The sequence below is a fragment of the Xiphophorus hellerii genome, chromosome 19 (genome assembly GCF_003331165.1).
Source record: "Xiphophorus hellerii strain 12219 chromosome 19, Xiphophorus_hellerii-4.1, whole genome shotgun sequence".
In the NCBI taxonomy this organism is placed as follows: Eukaryota; Metazoa; Chordata; class Actinopteri; order Cyprinodontiformes; family Poeciliidae; genus Xiphophorus; species Xiphophorus hellerii.
This window is the reverse complement of record NC_045690.1, coordinates 23,632,631-23,660,290: the sequence shown is the minus strand read 5'-3', so window position 1 is coordinate 23,660,290 and position 27,660 is coordinate 23,632,631. Positions and strand designations below refer to the sequence as shown.

Sequence of the window (27,660 nt, the reverse complement as noted above, 5' to 3'; positions counted from 1 at the left end):
TTGTGGTTATTAGTCTTATTCCTTACCTGACTGAAACACCTTTAAAAGCTCTCATTGTTTTTACCGTGTTACTTTAAGATAGGAAGAACCTCCATTTTATTTCTTCTTCTGTGGTATTGTCTTTAAATTGTTTGCGCTCCTTAGACCCGCCCCTTTTGTCATGTTGTCCTGCAGGAGAAGTGTGTGCTGTTTATTTTTCATCTAAATACATCCACGTTATTTATAGATCTATTAAGTTCATTTTTATCACCATTGTTATATATGAATCCATTCTGTAATGTAAATATTTAAGTGAACCTACGATCCAAAATAGCAGGAATTGACTTTATTTCTGTTATGTACTTTTGTCTTGTGTAGGACTTGGAGCGGGCAGCATAACACGGTTGTTTTTTGTTTGTTGTTCTCGTCGGAATGAATCGAGAAACCATCCATCTTAAAGAAATCCGGCTCTGATCATTCAATAAAACCAGCACAACGCAGGAAGGATCCGGTTACATTAGCGTTGTCAATCATGCACCACTCCTCGCCCCCACATTGCTCTCTCCTACGATACAGCTTCTCCCTGCTAGCAGAACTGGTTGTGAATGCTAGGGCTAGTTAGCATAGCTACAGCTGACGACGGGATAAACGTTTTTCTAGTAACGGTGCGTTGTTTCTATACTATTAGCACATTTAATGTTCACGAGGGTGACTGACAGCACTAAGACTCTCCTCCTGACTCTGATTGGTTGCTTTTGACCAGGAGTGGTGCATTTGTTCAGACGTCAATCGTAGCTCTAGGAGGAAGTGGTGGAAATCGATTTTTTTCCCACAGATCATCCGTCTCATATTATACTATAACGACATGGTGACAGTTTCAACAAATACGTAAAAAAAACCAACATATTTTTCAGTTACATACCGCAGCTTTGAGCTTTTTAGAAAGAAATAATAGTTTTAATAACAGCTTAGGTTGAGCAGTTTGGTGAGACACAGTCATACGAAGGATCTTTCTCTCAACGTGAGCAATACGTGGACCAACAACGCCACAAACCCTCCGCATAACAAATCCCGTTCCTGCCGTTATGCCGATGCACTTCCTTCATGACTCACGTCATCTCCAAACAAGCTACAGAAATAGCACGGCCGGTGGTTTTGTAGCCCGGCGCTCTCCGATCAAAGGTCACATGGAGGTTTTAGGCGCTGAAACAGGTGATTTCCTTTGGGTGGAGTTGTGCGGGTCCCCCAACCCCCACGCTTTCTGTCACACCGGAGGTAAATCTGTCGGTTTGGTGTCAAAGTCGGTCCTCCCACGTCTCCGCGAGTTATCTCCTGAGTTCAAAGGACACGAGTCTTGCCCCTGGGTATTTGCCAGCGAGAGGCTGTCTTTATCAGGTGGAGGTTCTACTGGGAGTTGGCCACTGCAGCCTCGGTCAGCCTGGGATACACTTTCCTCTGACAGGAGCCACAGACCAAAGCCAAGATGCCCAAACTGGTAGGATTCCTGCTGTTTTAAGACACATTTTTACTTATTGCTATAGCCGCATGTCTTCTTCCTGGTTTGAAAACAGCAAGGTGAGGTTCTGTAGACTAAACCCTGCTTGTAATGCTTCAATAAATCATTTATGGTGACCAGTGGAAGAACAAAAACAAGTTGGAATTGTGGAATTGCCCCTGACTTTTTTACGTTGGTGTTATCGTCTTCGCTTCTTTCTGTTGTAAGTTTTACCAAGAGCCAGTGATCCTTCTTGTCACTTACTCATTAACCAAATGTAGAGTTTGACCCATGCTGCACACATTCCTGACACTGGATTACCCTCCAAGTGTTACTTGAACTCAGTGAATTCGTCTGTGGGATATATGGTCATGCACGTAGTGAGATAAAAAAAAAAAAAAACCCATGAAATGAGTCTCTTTAAGGGATTTCTTCAAGTCAATAATGACATTTGCCAAATTCTTCTGGCATCAGGCAAAACAAGCAATAATGAAAAATGGATGGTACAACACAAAGGTGTGGACTTTGGTCAGTTCCAGAATGGAAAAAAGATACACTTTTTCTTTGAATCTGGACAAGATGGACACTTTTATTAAGCAGGAAGAAATATGCCAGAAAATGTATAAACATTTTTATTTCAACTAAATAAGGAACTGCCAAAAGCGTGCTCTTCCAATTTTCTTCTTTGGATTGATGTAGGGCTGACTGTAAGACTGTTGATTGTGTTTTTGTTTCCACCAATGAGGAAAATAATAAAAAACAAGACAAGCAAAACAAAATAAGAACAGAATGACATTCACCAGCAAATCTTGACTTTGTGGTTTCAATTTTGTCAAAATGTATCATAAAGAAATGATTGATCAAACTAAAACAACAGAATTTAGCGATTCATGAGTCTCAAAGTCTTCAAGTAAAGTTACTCAAGTGTTCAGCATGAAGCTGATAAGACGAGTCAAGCTGCACTTTACAACAGCACCTATGTATTTTTATTGACACTGCAAGGAGACAGCCTTGATGAAGACTTTCATGTTTAATGTCTTGGTCTACAAAATGCTGAAAACATATTTCATTACTTGCCTTCTGGTTTGATTTGAGTAAGTAATCAATGAGCCTTTACATGTGGAGCAAAAATGCATTTTTTTTGCAAAGTGGCTCTTTGTACGTAATGACGCTGACGTCACATCCGCATGAGCGAAATGCGGCTTTCTTTCTTCCGCTTTGCAGCTTTGGCAGCTAGAAAAGACAAAGTCATATTTCAGAAGCAAATAAAGCAATACTACGAACATTGTTGTTTTCCTAATATAATGGGCTTTTAAGTTTTCATGGATTTCCAAACATCCCTGAATTAAGAAGACGGTGGCTTGTAAATATTTGTCGCTACCAGGTAAATTAAACTTTGCTGTAACGCCTCACAGCAAAGTTTACAGCCTTCACTTCACTCCTGATCAGCTTCTTCAGCCTAAAACTACCGGGGAGAGACAAATGGTAAATAAAGGAGCCGTCCTGTGTTATTTCCATGGAATCACTTGTGTATTCAGCCTGAAAGAGAGTTTATGGGAACGAGAGAGCAGACCAGAGCCAGACAGCCGAGCAACTGATCCGCCTGTAAACACCGTCCTGCTTCACAAGAAACATGCAAAACTAATAAAGCGAAGTAACACGGAGACCTTAAGGAACACGGCCATATTTTTCTAAAAGCAACAACTCTGAACCTGAACAGTCAGCTGAACTAGAACTCAGACCCCAGAGCTGCTCTACTGTTAAGCTATGGGCTTGTTGTGTTTCTTCAAGCTTCAGAAGCAAAAAGCCTGAACCTTAACCTCCCCCATTACTTGGTCTCTGACACTAACAACAATAAACACGTATAATATACTTAAAAATAAATACAAAATAAGGTAAAAACATTGTTTGTTAGAACGAATGAAAATGTTTAGATACTTAAGTAGCACATTTTTACAAGAAAAATGGCCGAGAATATTGCCTACTAGCATAAGCTAAAGCTAATGTTAGCCACAAAGTTTAAAGAAAGTAAAACTCACCTTCGTATCCGTGAACGTATAACGAGGCGAACATCTTAAAACCTTTCTCCAGCTTACTTGTTGGCGCTTCGGGTCCATGTACATCATTAATTGTTACTTTAGTCACACACCTAGTCTAGTGTAAAATGCTATTTTCAATAGACCGGAAACGACCGAGCCGCTTATCCCCAAACACGGAAACTGACGTGCAAAGAGCCAACTGAGAACAAATGTGGGAACATGCCAAAAAGAAAAGCTGGTCACTGCAATAATAAAGATTTTGAATTGCATATTGAGAAAGGCGCACACAATTCTTGACATCCCGTGATGTATAGTTTTTTTAATTATTGTCGGAAAAGTTTCCAAATTCAGAGGATATTCCCACAACTTCCACACAAATATTTTATGTGTAGAAATGATCCTGTGAGGATTTTCTTAGGCATATATTTTTTTCCAATGGTATAATACTATTGTGCTATATGCACTTGTGCTTTTTGCCATCATATGTGGCTCCTGCAACATACTATCCATGTAAACACAAATGCGTTTGTTTTTTTTGTTTGTTTTTCTGCAAGGTTTGTGTGATAACTGTCAAAGTGCAGGATTTTAAAATCCCGGCTCGTGTTTGCTGGAATGTCAAAAGCATTATGAAGACACCAGATAAAGCTGTTATCTCATACATGTGATCACGTAAGGTGGAAACAATTAAAAAAAGCTAGTGATGGTTCCATAATTGGATGTTCCATTGGTTCCTGCCCAACCTTTAGTATGTTTATCTTTATGACAGTCAGGGTGTGTTCTGGTGTAACTTCATAAAACTGCTCCGTGTCTGCTACAAACCCCACTGTGTGTTTTTTTAAAAATCCAGTTGAAATGAATTAAAACTAAAGCTTTTTTTTCTCTCTCTCTCCAATTTGTGGAAATCAATTTTTATGCAAACTCGGTGTCAATGCTGTTTGCTGCAACACGGGCTGATCTCGCAACGCCTTTGTGCAAGAAGCAAGTACAATGATGTTCAACCTCGTGTTCGCGCGGCTGGTCTAAAGTCTAATGAGATAGTGAGCAATTATGGTTTATGGATAATCCGGTTGACAGATCCACGTTAAGGGTGTGCTTTCAGCAAATCAGTCCGTTATTTATGTCCTCCAGTTGTGGATGTGAACGCAGCCAAGCACAGAATTTAGGCAGAGTTGGAAACATTTCTGATTTAAAGAATGAAAACAAAGAAACGATTGGAAAGAAAGCAGGTTATGCCCGTCCAAACAGGAGGTTTTTATTTAGAAACATTTTTTCAGCGTGAATGTAATCAGTAAGTTGCCCTTTTCCCACCGCAGGTCAATGTTCGCGTCACTACAATGGACGCGGAGCTGGAGTTTTCCTTTAACGGCAACACTAAAGGGAGGCAGCTGCTTGAACAGGTCTGTATGCCGCAGTCGGCAAAGCACACATCTAACAACGACAACGTTTTCTGTCCATCACAAGAGGTTCTGGGGAGGACCGAAAGATTATTTTTTTATGTGCGTGAAGCAAAAACAAAGCCTACCTCAAAGCTGAACCAAATCATACTGATAGTAACAGAAGTGTGAACACATGGCATTATAATGACCAGTGAACTCAGCGGACGAGACAACAAACAGGGCATTAATCACAGAGGTAACCAAGGCGATCATTATTCTGGAGGATCTGCAGAGAGACTGAAATCTGTTCTCGCTTTATAGAAATGTGATGCGAAGAAATCCACTGTGGACAGAAAGGCCATAAAAGCTCCAGTCAGCATCACGACATGAAGCTGAACTAGCAAGAAATGGTCAATGAGATAAAAATGGAACTTTTGATAGTACAACTGTGGTGGAAAACTGACATGGTCCACCCCCAAACACAAAATCTTACTAAGGAATTCTGAATAGTTTCTGGTGCAAATATTTTAACGCACTTGAAGTAAGACCAAACTAACTTAAAAGTAGCTTTTCAGCAAGATAAATTAGCTTTTTATTTTCTTTTTACGTCAACAGTTCTTTTAATGTAGATACAAAAACTACTAATTCCACAGGCAGATTATTTCAGTGTCTTGTTATAAGTGAAATAATCTGCCAGTGGAGCTAGTACTTTTTCTGTTTAAAACAATATTTAAGAATTACTGACTTAAAACAGTCTCCTGTATCTGTGTCCAAGTTCCTTTTAAGTTGGGTTAGTCTTATTTCAAGTGTACAGAGATATTTGCTCTACAGTTTGGACAAAAACTTGGCAGGATTTTGTGTGTTAGCATTGTGGTGGCAGCGTCGGGCTGTGGGGATGCTTTTCTTAAGTCAGGAGAGGGAAAACGAACCGATGGTTGGAGTTTGATCATTTGTTTCAAAGAACGAATAAATTAGAAACACTGTGAGAAAGATTGCAATGTTTCAGCTGCCGCTTTTTACATTTAATGTGCCTGTCTTATGGACAGTCGAGAGAAGTCCTCACGTTTCTTCTTCTTCTGTTTTTGTGTCGTGCCGTCAGGTTGCCAGGACGATCGGCCTCCGTGAGATTTGGTACTTCGGCCTCCAGTTTGTGGACAACAGAGGACTTGCCTCGTGGCTGGTAGAAGACAAGAAAGTGGGTTTTGTTCTGTCAGATTTTTTAGTGCTGCCGTATCGGCCAGTTTGAGCTTTTCTTTTCTTTCTTTTTACGATTTTTTTCCTTTTGTTTGTTTAAAATAAGAGAGCGCATGAGAATACACGAGTTGATGTTTGCATTCTTCGCTGCAACACACTAAATGACTTTGTTTCAATGCCATATATTTAAAGTTGACTCTTATTTTATGACCTTATTTAAAAATATGTGTATATTATCAGCTATCAAGAACATCAGTGATATTTTTGTGCATCAAAAAACGATTTAAGTTACACTTTCCACTAATTTTTTGAAGCTCTTTCCCTGACTAAGATAGTCAATTTCAGCATGTGCGCTTTCCCGACGGTTTTCTCGAGACAACGAGTTAATCGCGAGATGATTGTTGCTGTTGTTTGTGTTAAACAGCGCCACGTGGTTTTCTGGAGATTAATTCGTTATCGCATGAAAACTATCGGTGGAAAAAGTGTGTCCGGAAAACGTCCGCTCTCTGCTTCCGCACGTGAGGACTCAATGGCGCGTTTTTTAAAAAACAAACACACTCAACAATAAATAAATAAAAATTGCTTTGCGCTTCGGAGCGATGACATCTAAAGAGGCGCAGGACTGAAGACGAGCCGACATTACAGAATGCAAGTAATCAACTCTGAAGGAGTAATTTGCTTTAAAAAAAATGTTGATGATATCGAAACAAACTGAGCCGTCATCACTTATGTGACGTCATCAGACGGATATCTGAGTGGAGGCTCGTGCTTTGATTGGTCGGGTCTATCAAAATAGCAAAATAAATAGAAACATGTTCCTTGGGTGGCAAATTATATTTACCGTATTTTCCTTAGACTTAGACTTAGACTTAGACTGACTTTATTGTCATTTTGCATGCACAGGGTGTATACAGAACGAAATTTCGTTGCATACGGCTCAGGACAATGTTTTGAGCTTTCAATTGTGAGGTTACTCCAGAATAAAATAAAATACAGTATAAAAATATGAATATAAAATATAAAATATAAAGTGCAGGAGTGACAGTAAAATATAAGTTATTTAGCTCTGTACATGTGCAAGGTATAAAGTGGAGACCAGATTTTAAGTGCAGTCCAGTTAAGAGTTCAGCAGTCTGATGGCAAGTGGGAAAAAGCTGTTTCGGAACCTGGTGGACCTGCACCGGACGCTGCGGAACCTCTTTCCAGAGGGCAGCAGGGAGAACAGTCCATGGTGGGGGTGTGAGGGGTCACTGATGATGTTTCGGCCTCGGGACACGCAGCGCTGGGATGAAATGTCCTGGATGGAGGGAAGGGGGGCCCCGATGATCCTCTCTGCTGTCCGCACCACTCTCCTCACGTTCTTCCAGTCGGAGGCGCTGCAGCTTCCACACCACACAGAGAGGCAGCTGGTCAGAATGCTCTCTATGGTGCTTCTGTAGAAAGTCTTGAGGATGGGCGGGGGCAGGTGTGCTCTTCTCATCCTCCGCAGGAAATACAAGCGTTTCTGTGCCCTCTTGGCCAGAGACGTGGTGTTCACAGTCCAGGTGAGGTCGTTAGTGATGTGCACCCCCAGGAATTTGGTGCTGCTGACCACCTTCCGCACTATAAGGCGCACCTAAAAACCTTCAATTTTCTCAAAAGCCGACAGTGCGCCTTATAATCCGGTGCGCCTTATATATGGACCAATATTGAGCCTCAGACATGTCTCACAACTACGCAATGTTCTTATACCTCAACGAGTCTTTGTATACTGTTTGTTTAATAAATAATAATAATAATTTTAAAAAAAGATCTCGCAACTACGGTAAGCAGCCGCCGACTTCATTTTCCCCGTAGAAGAAGAAGCGTGCGGTGCAGGCTGGGTTCTGTGTAAAGACCCCAAAATGGCTCCTATTAAGAGACACGCTTACGACGCAGAGTTTAAGCTCAAGGCGATCAGTCAGGCAGTAGAACACGGGAACTGAGCAGCAGCGAGAGAATTTAACATGAACGAATCAAGTGGAGGAAGCAACAGCTGTTCATTTTGAGAATGAACGGAGTTTTCTGAACGCTGGTTTGTAATCTATTAATAAAGTTTGACTGACCTATCTGACTGTTTTGTTGACATTCCCTTTAGCGCAGCTCCATCTAATGGATGCATAACGTAACACCAGCCTCTACTGTAGCATCTATTCTATGCGCCTTATAATGCAGAAAATAAGGCAATCAGAGTTTGATTGATCTAACAGAAAAGTCTGGCTGTTAGCTTAAAAGCTACGCTAACAGTTTTGTTTTTGAGGTACTGTGTGAGGGTTTAATGCCTTAAGATTGAGGTGTTCTGAAATACTTGTTGATTATATTTAATTTATATTTCATTTCCAAACATGTTCTAAATAAACTAACAAATCTTGTGTCTAGTAGCTTTTCTCAGTGTGATTAGGTGTCGTTTTTGAGGAATAGGTGGATAACTTTAACAACAAGCACATACTTTGACGGATTGAAGTGAATTCCTTGTCTGTGTCCAGCTGTATTTTAACCAACATCTACTTAATGCTTCTTTTTTTATTTCATTCACGAGCGTCCCTCCCCCCATTTCTTATGCACATTTTAACCTCCACGCCCTCGCAGGTGACGGAACAGAACGTAAAGAACGAGACTCCCCTGCAGTTCAGATTCCGGGTTCAGTATTACCCCGAGGACGTGGACGAGGAGCTGATCCAGGACGTCACCAGGAAGCTCTTCTTCCTGCAGGTGAAGGAGCACATCCTGTCCGACGAGCTCTACTGTCCCCCGGAGACCGCTGTGCTGCTGGCCTCCTACGCCGTGCAGGCGAAGTACGGCGAGTACGACAAGTCGGTGCACCGGCGGGAATACCTCTCCTCAGAGCGTCTGCTCCCGAAGAGGTGAGCTCAAGCTGCAAGGCCTCTGTTCAGAGATCCATGGTTCCTTATGCATTTAAAATAACACACCCAAAACTAACTTAGCTACTTCAGTCATCTTTGTTTCAAAATAGAGCTAACATTCGGGAGACTCTGTCAAAAGTGTAAGAATCACAGCAGCTGGTGTAGTTTCAGAGAAAATGAGGATAACATAAAATAATTAGGATTTTTAAAAAAAAATAATACAGTATATAAACCTGAAGTAAACTAAAGCAAATTCACAGAAAATAACTTTGGCACAGGTTGACACCACCTACAAAAAATGGAGATTTCTTATGTTTTTGCTTACTAGACTTAATTTTTACATGTCCAAAATTGATTGCTTTTGACTTCAGTTTTATATACTCACATTTATTCTTTATCCCAACTTAATAACATAGTAAGAAATTTGTCGTATTTGACTCCAGTTGAAGTTTATATTTTGGAAATCTGGTGTCAAAACACAAAGAAAGATTAAAAAATGTAGGCGCATATACTGAAAAAAGAAAAAGAAAAAAAATAACACCAAAACACAAAATATTTGCATTTTTGGCACTACCTGAGCTCCATAAAATGTCATTTCGATAAAAGTTCCTGGTTACTGACGTCTGTCCTGCAGACTTTGGGCATAAACTCAAATGCTTCCTGCTCAGCTCGAATGCTTTTTAATCATCTAGCCAACAGTCTAACGTTTCCATTGATACCAAATATGTCTATGTTTTTTTGTTTTGGCACTAGTGGCCTTTATTTGAAAGTAGTTTGACAGGAAAGAGGGTAATGAGAGATGGGGAAGACGGGAATCGAACCTGCGACCACCGCCACAAGGACTAAGGTCTCAATACGTGGGTCGTGCTTTGCCCCTGCGCCACCACAGCACCCCAAATATGTCTATGTTTAACTAAATGCCGGTTCAGACTTAAGGATTGGGTCTTACATCTTAAACTTCCTCCCTCTTTTTTCTTTTTTTGTGTCGTTGACAACTAGAAAAAGACTTTTGGATGGCAAGTCAACAACAAATAGATACATTTACATGCAGCGTGTCATATTTATTCCAGATATTTAGTCAGAGGACGGTCCCACAACACTATTCAGTAACGTAAAAGTTAATATCTCCTAACTATTCATGTCATATAAACAATTAAAAAAAACAACACACAAACAAATACTATCAGATGAGCTTGAAATAGGACCTTTATCTATCGATGTGTTGGGTTCCTCCAAACTCACGTTCCTCAGTTTGGAGTAAAAAAAAAAAAAAAAGTGAAAATTATCTCAACATGTTTATTGCTTTACGACACTGCGTGTCATAACAAGCCGCAGAATTTCAAGGCCCTATTAAAGTAAGTGATCATTTTTCTTTTCAGCCAACCTTTACTCTCGTCACTTTTAACTTGTATTTTTTTTATTTTATTTTTTTTGGCTCCACTGATAGTTAAAACTTGAGCATTAGTACAGTATAGTATTGCAAGTGCACTAAGATACTTTCACTAGAAACTAGACCAAAAACACTTGGTAAAACTTTGCGTTTCTGCAGTGCAGAAACGCCTTTTTATGCGTTACATGACAGTGTTTACAGTAAAACAAGAACGCCGTTTATATTACAACATTGCATCATGTTACTTAGATTTCTGTGCAGTTTTGGATTCCTTAACGATACGCAAGATGGAGAAACATGTCAAACTTGGACTTCATTAAAAGCCAGTGTTCCCTTCTGAGACAAACATTTGTTTGTTGTTTTTTTCCCACATATGCTCCAAAATCATGCTAGGCGGTCATCAGCCACTGTTGCTAATTTAAGACGTCACAAAAAAGGAACGGGCCTCCGGTGCCTGCAGCGTGTGTTTAACGTAGCTCTGTGTGTTTAACGTAGCTCTGTGTGCGCACGCGGAGTGATCCCGCTTTGAGCCGCGCGACTCTCTGACAGCTTGTCTCTTCTCTTAGAGTGCTGGATCAACACAAGCTGTCAAAGGAGCAGTGGGAAGACAGAATCCAGGCCTGGCACGAGGAGCACAAAGCCATGCTGAAGTGAGTAAAGACCGAGTGACGTTTATATGTCAAAACAAAGCAAAAAGCAAACCAAAAAAAAACGTACTTAAAATAAAATGTCAAACATTCTCACCTTCCATGCACTTCGATTTGCTTAACACGCACAGACGAGGAAAATCTGGGATTATTTCCAGTTTAGATCGTCCTTTTTGTGCTTCAGTGGGGAAAACGTGTCGGTATTTAACGTCTCGCAGCAAAAATGTCTCTGAGCGAACGTTTTTGTGACTCCAAACAGGGAAGACGCGATCATCGAGTACCTGAAGATCGCCCAGGATCTGGAGATGTACGGCGTTAGCTACTTTGAGATCAGAAACAAGAAGGGCACAGAGCTGTGGCTGGGCGTGGACGCGCTAGGGATCAACATCTATCCAAAGGATGACAGGTAAAATTCTCAATTTAGGACTTTATTGCAAAAATCTTTATTGATATCTTTTTTTTTTTGCTGCTTAATTCAGCTTTTTCTATTTGTATTATCATTGTTCAGTTCAAAAGCTCATGGTTATATTATAAGCCTGGCGGGCCACCAGGCTTTATTTGTGCCCCCACCTTATTTTTTAAAGTCTTTTTTTAAATGTTTGAATTTTTTTAAGACTTTGTAGTTGGTGTTCAGGTATTAATCTTCCAATAGCACATAATTATGAAGTGATAACATTTCCTGTCAACTTTTTAGACTTGTATTTTTTAACTCAGAAACACGACGGGCCGCTGGATGAGTGACCGCCCTCGCACCCAACCACCGGTCTTAGCACGTTTTCTGGGGGAAACCTTGAAAAGTTGTATCATAATATCAGATTGTGCGCAATTTTATGGTGTTCAGAACTTTATGCTGAACACCATAAAATGTTGGTGTTCAGCCAACATTTTGGTGCGGCGAGGGCAACAGCCCGGAGGTCAAACCTCTGTCTCTGACCTTTTCCTTTCTCACCCTCATGTTTTTTACTCACCACACTGACCTCTGTGGATGCTGACTGTAAGAGTACATTGACCTATTTCTCTGCCTAACTACAACATGAACTTAAAATATCATTATTATTATTTTATTTACTATTTTTAAACATATTCCAGGCTCACCCCTAAAATTGGATTCCCCTGGAATGAAATTGGAAACGTTTCTTTTGACAACAAGAAATTTGTCATCAAGCCCATGGACAAAAAATCTCCAGTGAGTATTTCACCAAGTAACTAAATACGTCTTTACATGCAACATTAGATGGGGGGATGGGAGGTAGGAAGGAAGAAAACTTTCTAGACTTGTATAACGTTTGCTTTTTCATTCCTTTGGAAGCACATCATGTTTCACGGGACGCAACCTCGCATCCACAAGGGCATCATGCAGCTGGCTAAGGGCAACCATCGCCTGTACGCCCGCCGCCGCGTGGCCGACAACATCGAGGTTCAGCAGATGAAGGCTCAGGCCAAACAGGACAGGCTCCAGAAGAAAATGGAGAGGTAGACAAGAGACACTTTTTCACATTTGACCAGATTGCTTACGGAGGACCAATCCTGCCACAATTAAGAATAAATGGAGAAATGTATAAGTGCCTCGTTAAAGTAATTATAGAGCCAAAAAAGGCGGCTTGACAAGTAAATCCGCGTGCCGTTAAAAGCGACAAAATAAGAGATGCAGCCGAAAATGGCAAAGCAGAAGCGGGGCGCTCTTCGGAACAGAGTCACCTCCTCGAATTCCTGCGTAGTAGCCGAAGTCTAGCCTGGAGGACGTAGGCGCAGAGCTTGATTTTGTACGCTTTGTTTTTTTTATTTTATTTTATTTTATTTTTTTTTTCTCAATACGTGAGCAAGAAATAAAAACAAGGAGGAAAAAAAATGGAAATAAATGGTCTCAGGGAAATCTCTTTGGTTAAGAAGTAAAACTGAAATATTATAAAGGGAGAAAAATGATATCAGTTTAAGAAATAAAACTGCAAGTGAAGTCACTTGAACATAAATTTACTTTTATGGGAAAAACATGTATCAAATATGTTCGGCTGGTGATAAATATGGGGAGAGAAAGGGGCTCGTAATAAATAAACAAGAGAAAAGTACAACACCCAAGAAAAAAAGTGTGCATAAAGTAGACAAAAATTACAAAGCTTAAAAGTGTTAATAGAAATATTTATACCTAATTAACGAATCAATTATTATACAAAATCTCTTCTTTTTATTATTTTGTTGTCCACCAATTTATCTGCCATGCTGCATTTTTGACCTTGTGATTATATTAAGGAGTCATTTATTCATTTCTGCATTTATCCTTAAGTTATGGCAGGATCGGTCCTCCGTAAGTTACGGCCACAAGTCTGAATGTATTATAACTGGAATCTAATGTGACGGACCGACACAACTAGTGCATAAGTGTGAAGTGGGATAACAAAGAAACATGATCAAATATGAACAATGAGTTTTCCTGTTGCTAGTTTACACTGTAAAAAAAAAACAGTAAAATACCACCACCTATGTAAATACTCTAAACAAAAATTTTACCATAAATACCATTTATGGTAAAATTCTGGCAATCACAGCTGTCGGTATTTTAACATAAATTAGAGACTTTTTTTTTTTACAATATAGTTATATAATGATAAGTTATGAAAAAGGTAAAGCGGATATGAATATTTTTACAAGGCGCTGTGTAGGATGCAGGTAATTAATGTGTGTGATCTTGACGTTTTCTTTTTTGCTTTGCCTCTGTGTGTGTGTGTGTGTGTGTGTGTTTCCTGCAGGGATCAGCTGGAAAGCGAGAAGAAGAAGAGAGAAAACATTGAGAGGGAGAAGCAGCAGATGGAGAGAGAAAAGCAGGAGCTGATGATGAAGCTCTACGAGTTTGAAGAGACTACTAAGAGAGCGGAGCGAGGTGGGGCGCACCACGTCACACGCAAGCTGTCTAAATACGAACCGGGCTCAGAAAATGTTCCCAAGGAGAAAAGACCAAAAAAACCACAAAAAAAAAAAACCCTCAGTCAGCCTACGGACACTAACTACAAAAAAAAAAAAAATCAATCATTTTGTGATTGAAATCAAAGAATGATTTTTCAGTGAAATCCATTTTTTCACTGAAAAATGATTTCACTGCCCTCTGCTGTCCCTCCGTTTTGACAGACTCAGATCGTCAGCTCTTCTTTAAGCGGATATTCACATAATCTAATATGAGACGTTGAAATCCACATCAAAACAGAAACACATATTTAGAAGAAGAAGAAGAAAAAAAAAAAGAAGAAGAGCTTCCTGAAGCGCCTCACCGCTGTGAGGTGCCTAATAGATTTTCCCGTGTGCCTGCCTGGCCCCGCAGATCTTCAGGAGCAGCTGGACCGGGCCATGAGGCTGGAGGAGGAGAGGAGGAGGGTGGAGCAGGAGGCGGCCCGGCTGGAGGCTGAGAGGATGGAGGCCATAATTGCCAAGGAGGAGCTGGCCAGGCAAGCCGAGGAGCAGATGAAGAGCCAGGAGCAGCTGGTGAGTGTGCAGCGCATAAGTGAACCAATCCCGATGGAAGTACCAACGCACGTCAGGTGCTTCAGCTTCAGCTAAAGTCCAACCTGAGGATTTAGGGTGAAGCTCCACACCAACAAAAGTGTTGTATTATTTTACTTCTTTTGGTGTGTGTGTGTGTTTTTTTAATTTATTTTAAATTGCCTGATTGAAGTCGCTTCGCGCTGTTCCCGCTTCAGGCTGCGGAGCTGGCCGAGTACACGGCCAAGATCACTGAGCTGGAGGAGGCCAAGAGAGCCAAGGAGGAGGAAGCTGAGACATGGCACATGAAGGTGAGCGCTCTGACCGGCGGTCAAGGCAAGACGGCCAGGAGATCAGGTGGGGAAAAAAAGGTCCCAATAAAACACTCTCCTCCCTCTGGTATCTGTGAGAGATCAGGGGGGAAAAAATCTCCATTCTTTGCCTCTGGTAAAACAGATAAAAAAAAATAATAAAATCTCCCCAAATTTCTGTAATTGGTTACAAACCTTCGACATATATAAGTAAAAATGTGCAAAAAAATCAAATACTTCCACATTAAAGTGGGAAAGACAAGAGAAGATCTTATTTTTGTAAGGCAAATAATTTATTTTTCTATATTTTTGTCTACATTTTTTTCATTTTTCCATATCTAGAGTCAGAGCAAAATTGTTTAGCAACCGTAGGAAAGAGCGGTGTCCCAGAGTCTCCGTGACAACAATTAGAAATGGTTGTTTTTTTTAGGACAGAAAAATAACTACAAAACCTATAAAATGAGAGAAAAAAAAACTTTTTTTGTCCATCCATCACTACTGAATTCGTTGTATCCTAAAGCTACTGGGTTGTTCTACAAAAACTCTGAAAAGTTTTGAATTAATGAGTTATAACAACATGTAATTGTTCTAATAAATAAATAAAATGTTTCTGAATTGAATTGTACTAGTAACACACCAGGTGGGTTTGGCATGAAACAAAGAGCTTCATTGGTAAATTAAAACCTTTTAAAATAATTTTTAAAAAAATGTTATGTCCAACCCAAAATATTTGTCTATTATTAGCCTTTTTAGTTTGCTTTCATTTTCATTTAAAGCCTTTTCTGTCACTAGTGGCATTTAATTTGAATTACTTTTAATTCCAATTACTTTTTTCCATATTCCATTCTTGTTGTTGAGATTTTTTTTCTAGATCAAGACATAAAAAAATAAAAAAAATTGTTTGTTTTTGTGCAAAAACACAAAATTGTACCCAGTATTTTTGTTCAAATATCTCATTACACTTGATATAAGACACAAATAACTTACTAATAACTTTTCAGCAAGATACAGGGGCAACTTTTAGGTAAATAATTATTTAACATTGACTTTAAAAAATACAAATGCCACTGGCAGGTTTTGTTGCTTATAGCAAGAGATTTTCCCCATGTTATAAGTGAAATAATCTGCCAGTGGAACTGCTACTTTTTAATCAATATTAAATAAGTATTTACTTAAAACAAACTCCTTTTATGCTGAAACATTTCTTGTAAGTTATCTTTGTCTTATTTCAAGTGTACTGAGATATCTGCAATAAAACTGGACAAGAAATACTTGGTAAAAAAACAAAACAGCAAACACTTGATTCCTCCCCCTTCACTATATGCACAGAAAATAATAGTCAGATTTTTTTTTCTAACAATTTTAATCCTATAAAAGCAAAGCTTTGCTTCCCAGATCCGTTGAGCCATAACTTCGGTTTGCGTGTCGCGTCTCCGCTGTCCTCCGCTGACGTGGTTTCCCTCTGATGGTTCCTGCAGGCTGAGGAAGTGGAGCAGAGCCTGTTGAGGACGAAGGAAGAGCTGCAAAGTGTGAGGACCCCGTCCAACTCGGCCCCTCCCGGTGGCTCCCCTTCCCCCTCCTCGTCCTCCTCTTCCTCCTCCTCCTCGGACAGCGAGAGTGACCACGAGCACAGCGAGGACAACAGCACCTACAGCACCGAGCTGCACTCGCAGGACATCAGCGAGGACCTCCTGGAGGAGGAGCGACTCACCGAGGCGGAGAAGAACGAGCGCCTCAGGAAGCAGCTGATGGTGAGCTCGGGTTCCGAGGACACGACCGAGATCAAGGAAACAGCTCTTCCTCCAGTTGAATTCGTTTCACATCGCGAGGCGCGATCTTTGTCGTTCGCGCACCCAGACGAACTCCCGTCCAATTAGTTTAATCCTAAGAGTACAAAATCGTCATCGCTCTTTCAGTAATCTTAAGGTTGAAATCGGATCGATGCACCACACTTTTCACTGGGAGCTGCAGTAAACCAACCCAGTGATGAAGAGGTGTGCACTGTTGCCTCACAGCATGACCGTGTTTCTAAGTGCAGATCGAATGTGCTCACTGTGTCTGCGTGGGCTTTTTTTTTTTTTTTTGCCAGGTCCTCTGGCTTCCTCCCACAGTCCAGAAATACGCATGTTAGGTTAAATGGTGATTTGAAACTCTCTGGAGGTGTGAGTGTGCACGGTTGTTTCCAGTGGGTGCAGTTTTGTAAGCGCTGCAGAGGAAGCTGTTTGAAAGGTGCAACCGTGTAGGTTTAAAAATTGACCCACCTTCAAATGTCAATGGTAGATAGATGGATATTGCGACTTGCACCCTTATCTCTTAGTTTGCAGCACTATTGTGTTTTCAAATCTGAAGATTTCCTGACAAAAGAAACAAACAAAAACAAGAGAAAACAAACATTTTACTTCTACACAGCTTTAAGCTCATCACGCAGATTTAAGCTGCCTGATAAGCTAAGTAGTAAGATAAGCTATGTAGTAAGACGTCAGCTAAGTTCCAAAGTAAGACGAGCTAAGATGTGAGTTATGTTGTAAGATAAGATAAGCTAAGTTGTAAGCTAAGTTGTAAGCTAAGCTGTAAGTTGTAAGCTAAGACAAGCTAAGTTGTAAGCTAAGTTGTAAGCTAAGTTGTAAGCTAAGTTGTAAGCTAAGACATGCTGAGATGTGAGTGAAGTTGTAAACTAAAGCGAGCGAAGTTACAAACTGTAAGCTAAGTTGTAAGCGAAGACAAGCTAAGATGTAAACTAAGCTAACTTCATAGCTAAGCTAATCTCTTTTTTTCACAATACTGAAAAAAGATTGCTATTTGGAAATCTTTGAGGAGCTTTTTTAGTAGCTCGCAAGATGAAACAAAATCTTTACCCATCTATTGTACAAATGAGACAAAAATGGAACCAGGAAGTGTTTTCCCATGATTTAATCACCGTACCCGACTCTTATCGCAGGACCTGAGCTCAGATCTGGAGCAATCTAGACACGACTCCAAGAAGACCCAGAACGACCTGCTCCACGCTGAGAACGTCCGCGTCGGACGAGACAAGTACAAGACCCTCCGTCAGATCCGCCTGGGCAACACCAAGCAGAGGGTGGACGAGTTTGAGGCTTTGTAGAGAAGACCGCTCCAGAATACCTCGGGAATGATCTGCTCAGCGTATTGCATAACGTAGTGATTGCGCCCAGTGGTGGTTCCGGCAAGAACGGCGCCCTGGGCGAGGCTTTCATGGCCCCCATGACACACACACACTCCCAAAAAGAAAAATCCATTCTTTACGGCACAGGAATATTTTTTGTGACATAAATTATTATAAATACCAAAGATAATGGAGCAAAAGTGTCACAACTCACAAGAGTTTTTAAAAAGTGTAATCAGTGTAGAATAATTAAGTCTACGATTAACCATTGTGCTTTTAATGCTAGTTTTAATCTGAGGTCCCGATGCCCAAAAAAGCATTTAAAATATTCTACTTTGTGTTTTTACAAAAGAAATAGAGAATTTCTGTCCAGTTTAGAAATATTACGTTCAGGTTTGGTTATTCAGAGCATTTTAAATGTTAAACTAAAGATGAACAAATGCAGCATAAGTTCCCTTAAAAATAGTCAAATAACCTTTCAATGTAGCACTGGTCATTAGCCAATTAGCTATAGCTGGAGTGTACGGCCATTTTATTCCTTTTGTGCTTATACATCACGCAACAAACGGATCACCTTATCCCCATTGACTGAACATGCAAATAAACAATAAAAAGACGTTTTTTCGAGCTTGATAGTTACGATACATATATTGTGTTAATCATAAGTTGCGAAGTTTGCATTTGCCGTTTAGTTTCCCTAAAACATGCGACTCGGTTTAGATTTATTTAATGAACACAACATATTCATTAAATATGTAAACAACCGTTAATTGCTAATAATTAACTAGTGCTACTGGATTTCTGACTCTCAACTGAAATGTGTTGTGTGTACTTTATTTGTACTTGTAATTCGGAAATCAAAATAAGTCCGTTTCCAATAATAAAAAGAAAAAAACAATCCAATTAAACCAGACTGCTTGCTCTAAATCTATTAAGATCGTAATTATTTATCACTATTACTCAAGTTGTTATGCCTTTGAATTTTTTGGACTTAAAGAAAAGAATAAAAGGCCTGGTAATATATATATATATATATATATATATATATATAAATTATATTTATATAATATACAATATATATATATCTTCCACTTTATTCTGTTTATATTTTTCTGTTATCCATATTTTCATTTGTACACATTTTTTTCCACCAAAAAAGTTGTTCACTATATCCCACTATTATCATATATAGCCTGTAGTACACAAAGTAAATACATATCTCAGTCCTTGAAATATGTATTACTGTCTTTCATTATATTATGTATAAACAACAGTAAGAAGATATGTTAAAATATAGATTAATTGTGAATTTGTCCCAAGATATCAGCACGTCACAATATTCCAGTCATATTAGTCTTTAGTTGTATTTTAATGCCATTATATTCATTCATTTATTTATTTATCATTTCTGGCTGTCCATCAGGATTTGAGTTAAGTTTCATATGCACTTGCACTGTTTGCCCAACAGGTGGCAGTATATGGAGAGACGAGCTCTACGGATAGGAAAATTGTGCAGCGCGTTCTGTTCATTGTGATTGTGTATCATGCTGAACCAGAACTTTATATCAGTTTATGCATTTTTCACCAGCACAAAGGTCTGTAACTTGCACTACATTTAATTGAATTATTCACTTGAAAGATGTGGATGTAAACATCACTGTTACTGGAGCGAAATGAGCTAAATCCAGCTCCAATCAGCGTCCAGTCCGTCCAACGGAATGACAACAGCTGAACTTTTAAGGTGCATTCAAGTAACTCTGGTACATTGGATTGTCTATCTTCCGGAAAATAACTACAGTTAATAAAAATATTTTAAATGTCTGCAAAGTCCTATTAAAAAAAAAATCTTAGGAAACGATATGAACCATTTCAAGGGGTTTTATTGTTGTCATGAAGTGCGGGTGGTGAGAGTGGTGAGGCAGACGCTGTAGACCCAGGATGTGGTAAATTAATGGTTTTAATGATGAATATGTCTGAATATTCAAACCAGTCCAAAACCCTGTCAGCACAGCAGAGCGGGAAAACAAAGCTCAGCACTGGTAGCACAGGTACACGAATGGACATGAAGGAAAAAACAAACGACTGACTGTTGGTAGACGAGGACCCGACCAAGAACAGACACACAGGTGACACTAAATACACTGGGGGTAATCAGGGAGACGAGACACACCTGGGAACAATCAAGGGGAGGACAGGACAACGAAGAGACGCAAGGACACAAAAAACTCTAAATGAACACAGAAAACACAGATCCTGACAATTGTTGTATATCCATCTACCCATCCAGTCGGTTTTACAGCGGCCACTTTCCGTTTGTTTCTCTCGATTGAAAGGAACTGAAAACACACCGAGACTTTAAAACCAGAATACTGAACCATGATTTTTGTGTACATTTGTAGTCCCAGCCAAATGGGTTTATACTGATATTATTACAAGCAATTCAAAATGCCAAACTCCTCCCCTCCACAAAATTTTGACCAAAAGTTCCTGGTAAAAGAGAAAACATCCGCTTCTCACCTACTGTCTTTTTTGGGGTTAAACTTCTACCCTGAACATTTGGTTTTTACCCTGACAAATACAGTCAAAACAAAGAGGGGTTAATAATGATCCAAGAAAAGTTCCTTGGTTACTGAAAACTGGAGTAGTTTTCTACACACCAATGCCTACATACATGCAAGAAAGCAGCTTTTGAAAACCTGTCCATCGTGGGGTTGGTTTACCCAAACATGGTTTATGGTTTTTTTGCCCAGCAGTTTTCAGAGTGTAGGTCCACCTTTTACTGCCATAGATTCATTATATTTACAATAAAACAGTAAACAACTGCTGTTCAGGTTAACATGGGTACTCTCCCAAAGATTGTTAAGGGGGGGGGGAATTACAATTAGTAGGCGAGTGGCTGAGTCGAAGAGGATCCATGAGTGTGAACTCTCCTCAATGTTTACATAGAGGAAGGATGGCCATCATCAGGTTGCTAGACGACCTGTGCAGCAACAGGAAACAGGATGTTTAAATAGACACTGGTTGCTTTTTTTTTAACATTACAGAAGATCCTATCTACTAATGTGACAAACTTCTCGCCAAATGCTGAGGCGCTTTGTTTGTGAAAGCTAAGCGTTTAGATAGAGCTGCCACTCCAAAAAAGTCTGTGGGATTGCCCTGCGCGTTTCTTTTCTTTTCTTTCTTCTCTTTCTACCGTATCTAAATATAAGACGGTGACAAATAGTGCAAATAGCCTACAGTAGCAACCCAACTGTGATGTGGGGGTGGCGCGGCTCTATCTCCAAAAGTCTCCTCTGTTGGATCCGGAGTGCGTCAAGAGAAGGTCGCAGAGCGCCTCAGCTGCCGCGCGCGGCCGACTGTCCCCCTTTCATCTCGTTACCATGAAGCGACAAAACGCCAGGACGCTCGCCCTCATCGTCAGCATCCTCACCTACCTGGTGGTCGGGGCGGCCGTCTTCGAGACCCTGGAGTCCAAGCAGGAGAAAAGTCACAAGAGGAGGCTGGACGCCAGGAAGTACGAACTCATGCGCAAATTTAACTTGACCAAAGCGAACTTCGAGGAGCTCGAGCTCGTCGTGTTGCAGCTCAAGCCTCACAAAGCCGGAGTCCAGTGGAAGTTCGCGGGCTCCTTTTACTTCGCCATCACTGTGATCACGACCATAGGTGAGCACAGGTGACGCGAGCCTGTCGGGTTGTCCCTCTAGACGTGTTTCGTGTTGTCGTGGTTTGTTTGTTAAAGAAATGTTTCGTGGATTTCTCGCGTCACGCGCCAGGTAAGACGGCGACTTTCCCGGATTCCAACATTCTTTGATGTTTTCTGAGGTTAGAAAGGTGAAGTTTTGCTCCTCAGCGCCTTTTCTGACTGAGGTTTAGAGTTTGAGAACTAAAACCAGTGACTTTACGTAGAAAACTAAGGATTATAATAATTAAAGAAAGTAATATTTGCCTTCAGTTAGAGGAATAAAGTTAACACAGGAGTAACGGTGGATTATTCAATATAACAAAATAAATCAGGACTTCGGATGTAAATAAATTAGATATGCCAAATGAATGTGTTCACTACATATTTTGTTTTTTCATTTCACCACATTTTTTAAGGGGGGTGTTTTCTATTATATTTCTTCCCACCACACTATAAAAGTTACTCCGTTAACTTAATTTGGCTTAATTTTAGAGATGCACCAATCCGAGATTTTGAGGCCAATTTCCAATCATCGATTTTTTTTTAAGCTTTGATATGACTAAAACTGAGCTCTCTTAACAAGTTCAGTTCAATTTTAATAAAACAATGTCCAGGTGTGTGTTAGTTATTCATATGATAACCTCAGTTAGTGCTACGCATTTTCTGTGTGAGAGAGAGCAGTGGACGTTACACAGCTCTGTAATAAATCTGGTTGTAGAGTTTACATTTTAAATTACTTGCGGGTCCAAGAATACCTGTTGGTAACATACAGGAATTCACCAGCAATATTGTATTTACTTGTTTGTGTTGGTCAAACAAAGCTATGCTTTCTTTGCCTCAAGAATAAAGTTTGTTTTATGACTGAAATATTATTTGGCTCCGCAAATCAAGTAACTTTTAATATCAGGTCAGGATTACAAGATAATTTCCATGTCAACTTGGCCTAGTGTAAAAAAGTAAACCTATACTGGTTATGCCACCAGGGGGAGCATCAGCCATCCAGCATAACTGGATAACTGGTAATGAGTCTTTAATATTTAATTTTCTGTCCACTCACTTTTTCCAGAGTTGTTTTAGTTCACCGATATCGGAGGCTTAACCTTTAACACTGTTGGATTTGCATTCATATTTCACTGTGTATTTTGGGTTCTCTCTGATTACTTCCTCTAAAAGTCCAGAAGCGTTCTAGTGTCTTCAGAAAATGTTAATAAAAGATTTAACATGATAAAATTGCTCTACTTTATACAGAAAAGATTAAATTAATCCAAGTCCTACCAAATTAACTTAGCATATTGATTATAAGAGCTGTAATGATGCTACCTATACCCTGTGATGACAGTAACGCCTTACTTAGTAACGCCTTACTTAGTAACGCCTTACTTAGTAACGCGTTACTGACGTCGGACCACTTTTTTCAGTAACGAGTAATCTAACGCGTTGCTATTTCATATCCAGTAGTCAGACTACAGTTACTTATCAAAATCATTTTGCGTTATCATTTTCTTTTGGAATTTCATTTTATTTCTTGTCGAGTCATCGCCGTTTCTATGCGACGGTATCAGCAGCGACAGAAACGTAAACGATGGAGGGAAGAGGGAGATGCGCATTTTGTTGGTAGAAAAACCGGAACTACTTTGAGTTTCTGTCGGCAAGTCCGATTATTATAAGCGGCTGTGGGTTTTTTTTTTGTTTTTTTTTAAAGTCGCTAGCAAATTTAATGAGTTGCGCTTTTTGGCTCGTTTTTTAACGTGAAGTTGCTCATTTGGGCTTGGAAATAAGCAGACATAAACCCCAGAATGTGTCTGACCTCCAGTTAGTTTTACTCAGGCTCTCCCTGCCCATCATTGCCCGGATGATCCGTCCCGCTGCGTCTTTGTTAATGTCAAGTTAATATATTACCTGTCAATTACGTCGAGCTATCCAGAACATTGGAAACATCGAGACTAATATGAACAGAGCAATAAACGTGAAAACAGTCACGAATGAACGAGTCCGTAAAGTTGCGCAACTAAACGAATTATAATTATTAATATTAAGATAAGTGTCACACATCTGTGCAGCAGCCATCTGAACTGTGGAGCCGCAGGAGGAGCTCTGCGCTCTGACACCAAACACAGGGCCGTAACGCACAACCTGGAGGCTGGGGGCTGGGGGGTTGGGGGGCTAAAATCCTTCATAGAGTTTTCCAGACAATAGTGGAAAACACAAAAACACACACAAAATTACTAACGTTTTTTTTTGTACTGTAACCATTAAAAAATCTCCCCTTCAGTTCAACCTTATAAGTGGAGACACATTGTTGATGTTACCATTATAAAATAGTTTACAATTAAGTATTGGCAAAGATCAATGTAATTTTCACAGCGTTGCTGTTAACTTTTAATGTAACTTAGTTACTTTCCAAATCAAGTAGTCAGTAATCTAACTGAGTTACTTTTTCAAGGAGTAATCAGTAATCCGATTAAAGTTACTTTTTCAAAGTAACTATGCCATCACTGCCTATACCATACATGTTGTTTTGATACAGACTCATCAAAAATGTAGATTAAACAACAAATACATTTTGTAGGTGTTTACAAGTGACCCATACAGCTCTGTAATGAATCTGGTTGTAGAGTTTACATTTTAAATTACTTGCAGGTCCAAGAATACCTGTTGGTAACATACAGGAAGCTCACCAACAATATTGTATTTATTTGTTTGTGTTGGTCAAACAAACCAACAATTAAGAGAAACAAGTCTTCTCACCTCTGCACTTTCTTTAGCATCTCACTAAAAGGATATTTATCACTTTATTGTTTGTTTTACATTAGTTTTTTTTTTTCACTTATTCAGAAACTTCTTCAGAGAAAAGGTACTTTAATTCTGTTGTATTTTGGATCAAAACGTGTGAAATTTCACTAAACTCTTAAGAAATGTATAAAAATAGAAACAAATCATCTGTTTTGTAAATATTTTGTTGAGACTTTCATTCAGGTCAAAGCCTGATGGTATATGTACTTAAAAAAAAAAAAATCTAATAAAGTTGTTGCTCGATATTTCAGGCATGACTTTGGTTACCTCGGTACATGAGGTTGCTCAAGTTATTTTAAAAAGACGGATTCTATATTTGTATTTGTTTAATTAAGTATACCCCAAAATTTACCATTAGCTGTTAAAAAAAAAGCTCCTTCTGAGTGTGAAATGGTCTAAAATTATCCATCAACAAAATGGTTTAGCAACATCTTGTTAGCTGTTTTGCAGCTGAAGCTCATTAGTTACTCACGAGCGGAGGCATCCTTAGACCAAAGTCCCAACAAATAACTCATTTTAGTGAAATGGAGTCGGGAACATGTGATGGTGTTCATTCTCAAGCAGTTTTTAACAACTTTTAAAATGTAGTGATTAGCATCATTAGCTGAGTTAGCATCTCTTACTGTAGCTGCACATAGTCTGCATAGCTAGGCTGTAAATATTCTTAACACAAGTCTTTCACAATTTCAAAATCATATAATTGACGGTAGATAAAAACATAAAGAGCTTAAACCAGCTAAAACAAGAAAGGAAAGTAGCTATTTGATGTTGTAAAAGTCGCTAACTGAAATTATCAACCAATTACAGACTCTGAAGGCAATAATAGGTGATGTAAAAGAGATTAATCAGGTTGTGGTACTCTTACGACTGCAAATTATTACTATATACATATATTTTTCTGGTAATTTATAAAAACAAATATTTCTTACTTTTAGATTTGTGGTTTCTATGGTTTGGTTTTTAAGCCTGAACTCCACTTGGGAACCTACAAGAAGTAAAAGTAAAACGATCATTTTAAACAACCTTTTTGTCTACAAACTGAAATACAAACAAAAATAGACAATATAAATGCAGCGATGGATTTTATATTTACATTTTCTTCTGGCCCTGACTGGAAGGGGAGGAGCCAGAGGTGATTTGGCCTGGACAGGTAGGAAGTGTTTTTGGCTCCAGCTGTGAAGAGATGGACCCTGCGTATGGACTGAGCGGTACCTGAGGTGTTCTTGGACTGGAGAATTTCCGACCGTAGCATCTGCCGCTCACTGAGAAGAGTAAAACAATACGTGCTTTCACAAGTCCCCAAAAAACTCCAGTAACAACAGGGAAAGTTGGTAGAATTGTTGGTAACTGATTAAAAAAAATAAATAAATAAAGGGTGCTCGACGGGTCTGAAAATTTTCCATTGTTGATAGTCTAACATAAAGACTAGGACTGAACTTATACTACTAAGAGTCTTGGTTTATGAGTGTTTAGTTTGCTGAGGATATTTATTATCTGACTGGTGTTACTTTAAAATGACCAATGAAAAAGATCCGAGGTCAGTTTGTAAGACCCGTATGCTTGCCGTCCTGCACGCTGTTACAAATATGTGCTGTACTTCCCTCTTAGGTTACGGCCATGCAGCGCCCAGCACCGACTCAGGGAAGGTGTTCTGCATGTTCTATGCCCTGCTTGGGATCCCGCTCACCCTTGTAATGTTCCAGAGCCTGGGAGAGCGCATCAACACGTTCGTCAGATACCTGCTGCATCAAGCCAAAAAGTGCCTGGGAATGCGTCAGACCGAGGTCTCCATGGCGAACATGGTGACGGTCGGCTTCTTCTCCTGCTTGAGCACTCTGTGTGTGGGCGGCGCGGCGTTCTCCCACTGCGAGGGATGGAGTTTCCTGCACGCCTTCTACTACTGCTTCATCACGCTCACCACCATCGGTTTTGGAGATTACGTGGCCCTGCAGAGGGACGACGCGCTGCAGAACGACCCGCGCTACGTGGCTTTCTGCTTCGTCTACATCCTCATGGGCCTGACGGTGATCGGGGCGTTCCTGAATCTCGTCGTGCTTCGCTTCCTGACCATGAACACAGAGGACGAGCGGCGGGACGCCAAGCAGAAGGCCTTGATGACCGTGGGCAAGCCCCGAGGGGAGGTGGCTCGTCTTCTACCGCTCTCGACCTCAACCTCGTCCACCGTCGTAGCCAACAACGCCGCAAAGGCTAAAGATTTAAAAGGTGCTTACACCGAGGTGTTGCATTTCCAAACAATATGCTCCTGCTTGTGGTACAGAAGCAAAGAGAAGCTGCAGGGCTCCATACCCACCATGATCCCTCAGGAGATGACTTTCTCGGATGCCTACTTGCAGCAGAACAGTAACTGTCCTCACTACATGGATCCTGGATCGACAGGCTGTGTGTGCAGTCCACGTCAATGCACCAGCATAAGCTCCATAACAACAGGCCTACACATTCTGTCTCCATTCAATCTGTTTAAAAGACGCAGCTCCGTTTAGCCTTTCACAGCAACTGATGACAACACTTAACTGCAACTAGATGTACGTGGTGCTACAATCCTGGTATTCCAAGAGTATAATGCGCAAAAAAAAAGAAAGAAAAGGAGTATGCACACAGCAAAGTCTTGATCAAATATGTAATGCAGACAGAACAGCCAACAAAGGGTTTCATTTTGAGACTTTGTGTGTGTGTGTGTGTGTGTGTGTGTGTGTGTGTGTGTGTGTGGGTGTGTGTGTGCGTGTGTGTGTGTGTGTGCTCAAAGGAGTTAGGTCCAACCGGTTTGGAGTCACGTGGGTCACGGCACATGAACACAGCGTGGTGCATGTTGTGCCTATCGGATGCTTGGCCGGTGAAATCAACAAAGTGAGGTGACGGTGAAATTAAGAGAAACAAGAACTGAATCTTGTTTTCAATGCAGCAAATAAGGATTTTGCGTTTTCATTAACGAGCGCGGCATTACTTCCTAAATGTTTCCTTTATTCATTCTGTTCCTTCATCTTCTAAGTTTAGAGGTGTGTCAATATATCCAGCTCACAGGACAAGGCGAGTGTATGAGACAAGATTTTAGCAATATTGTTGTTATAAAGAATCTCCATTTTTGTTCCACAGATATAGCAAAGGTTTCATAAGCCACTTTTTTCTCTCTCTCTCTGTGTTATCAGAGTACAACATTCCAGTCAAGATTTGACAATTCTATATATTTAATGCTTATCTCGGTCTAAGGTGACCCTGATGCGAACAAGAGATAAGCAAATGTCACCCTGCTTTGTTAAAGGTA

The 27,660-nt window shown here is 40.1% G+C and overlaps 2 protein-coding genes across 2 annotated transcripts; both read left to right on the top strand.

Moving 5' to 3' along the window:
* The first annotated feature begins 1,233 nt into the window (after window positions 1-1,233).
* Window positions 1,234-18,836, top strand: ezra (ezrin a). The gene is made up of 13 exons (XM_032548209.1): window positions 1,234-1,474; window positions 4,827-4,910; window positions 5,989-6,084; window positions 8,691-8,965; window positions 10,922-11,005; window positions 11,262-11,408; window positions 12,092-12,188; window positions 12,312-12,475; window positions 13,747-13,877; window positions 14,313-14,473; window positions 14,689-14,781; window positions 16,260-16,532; window positions 17,720-18,836. Exons 1-13 carry the CDS (start codon window positions 1,463-1,465, stop codon window positions 17,882-17,884), a joined length of 1,782 nt encoding a protein of 593 aa, XP_032404100.1. The 5' UTR covers window positions 1,234-1,462; the 3' UTR covers window positions 17,885-18,836.
* Window positions 18,837-20,157: 1,321 nt separating this feature from the next.
* kcnk3b (potassium channel, subfamily K, member 3b) lies at window positions 20,158-26,975 on the top strand. Its single transcript, XM_032548168.1, has 2 exons — window positions 20,158-21,568; window positions 25,989-26,975. Exons 1-2 carry the CDS (start codon window positions 21,286-21,288, stop codon window positions 26,879-26,881), a joined length of 1,176 nt encoding a protein of 391 aa, XP_032404059.1. The 5' UTR covers window positions 20,158-21,285; the 3' UTR covers window positions 26,882-26,975.
* The last annotated feature ends 685 nt before the right edge of the window (window positions 26,976-27,660 follow it).

Coding starts and splice junctions, on each gene's coding strand:
- kcnk3b (XM_032548168.1), top strand. CDS start 21,286: ATGAAGCGACAAAACGCCAGGACGCTCGCCCTCATCGTCAGCATCCTC. Junction 21,569..25,988: donor CACTGTGATCACGACCATAG/GTGAGCACAGGT, acceptor CTTCCCTCTTAG/GTTACGGCCATGCAGCGCCC.
- ezra (XM_032548209.1), top strand. Junction 11,409..12,091: donor ATCTATCCAAAGGATGACAG/GTAAAATTCTCA, acceptor AACATATTCCAG/GCTCACCCCTAAAATTGGAT. Junction 12,476..13,746: donor CTCCAGAAGAAAATGGAGAG/GTAGACAAGAGA, acceptor TGTTTCCTGCAG/GGATCAGCTGGAAAGCGAGA.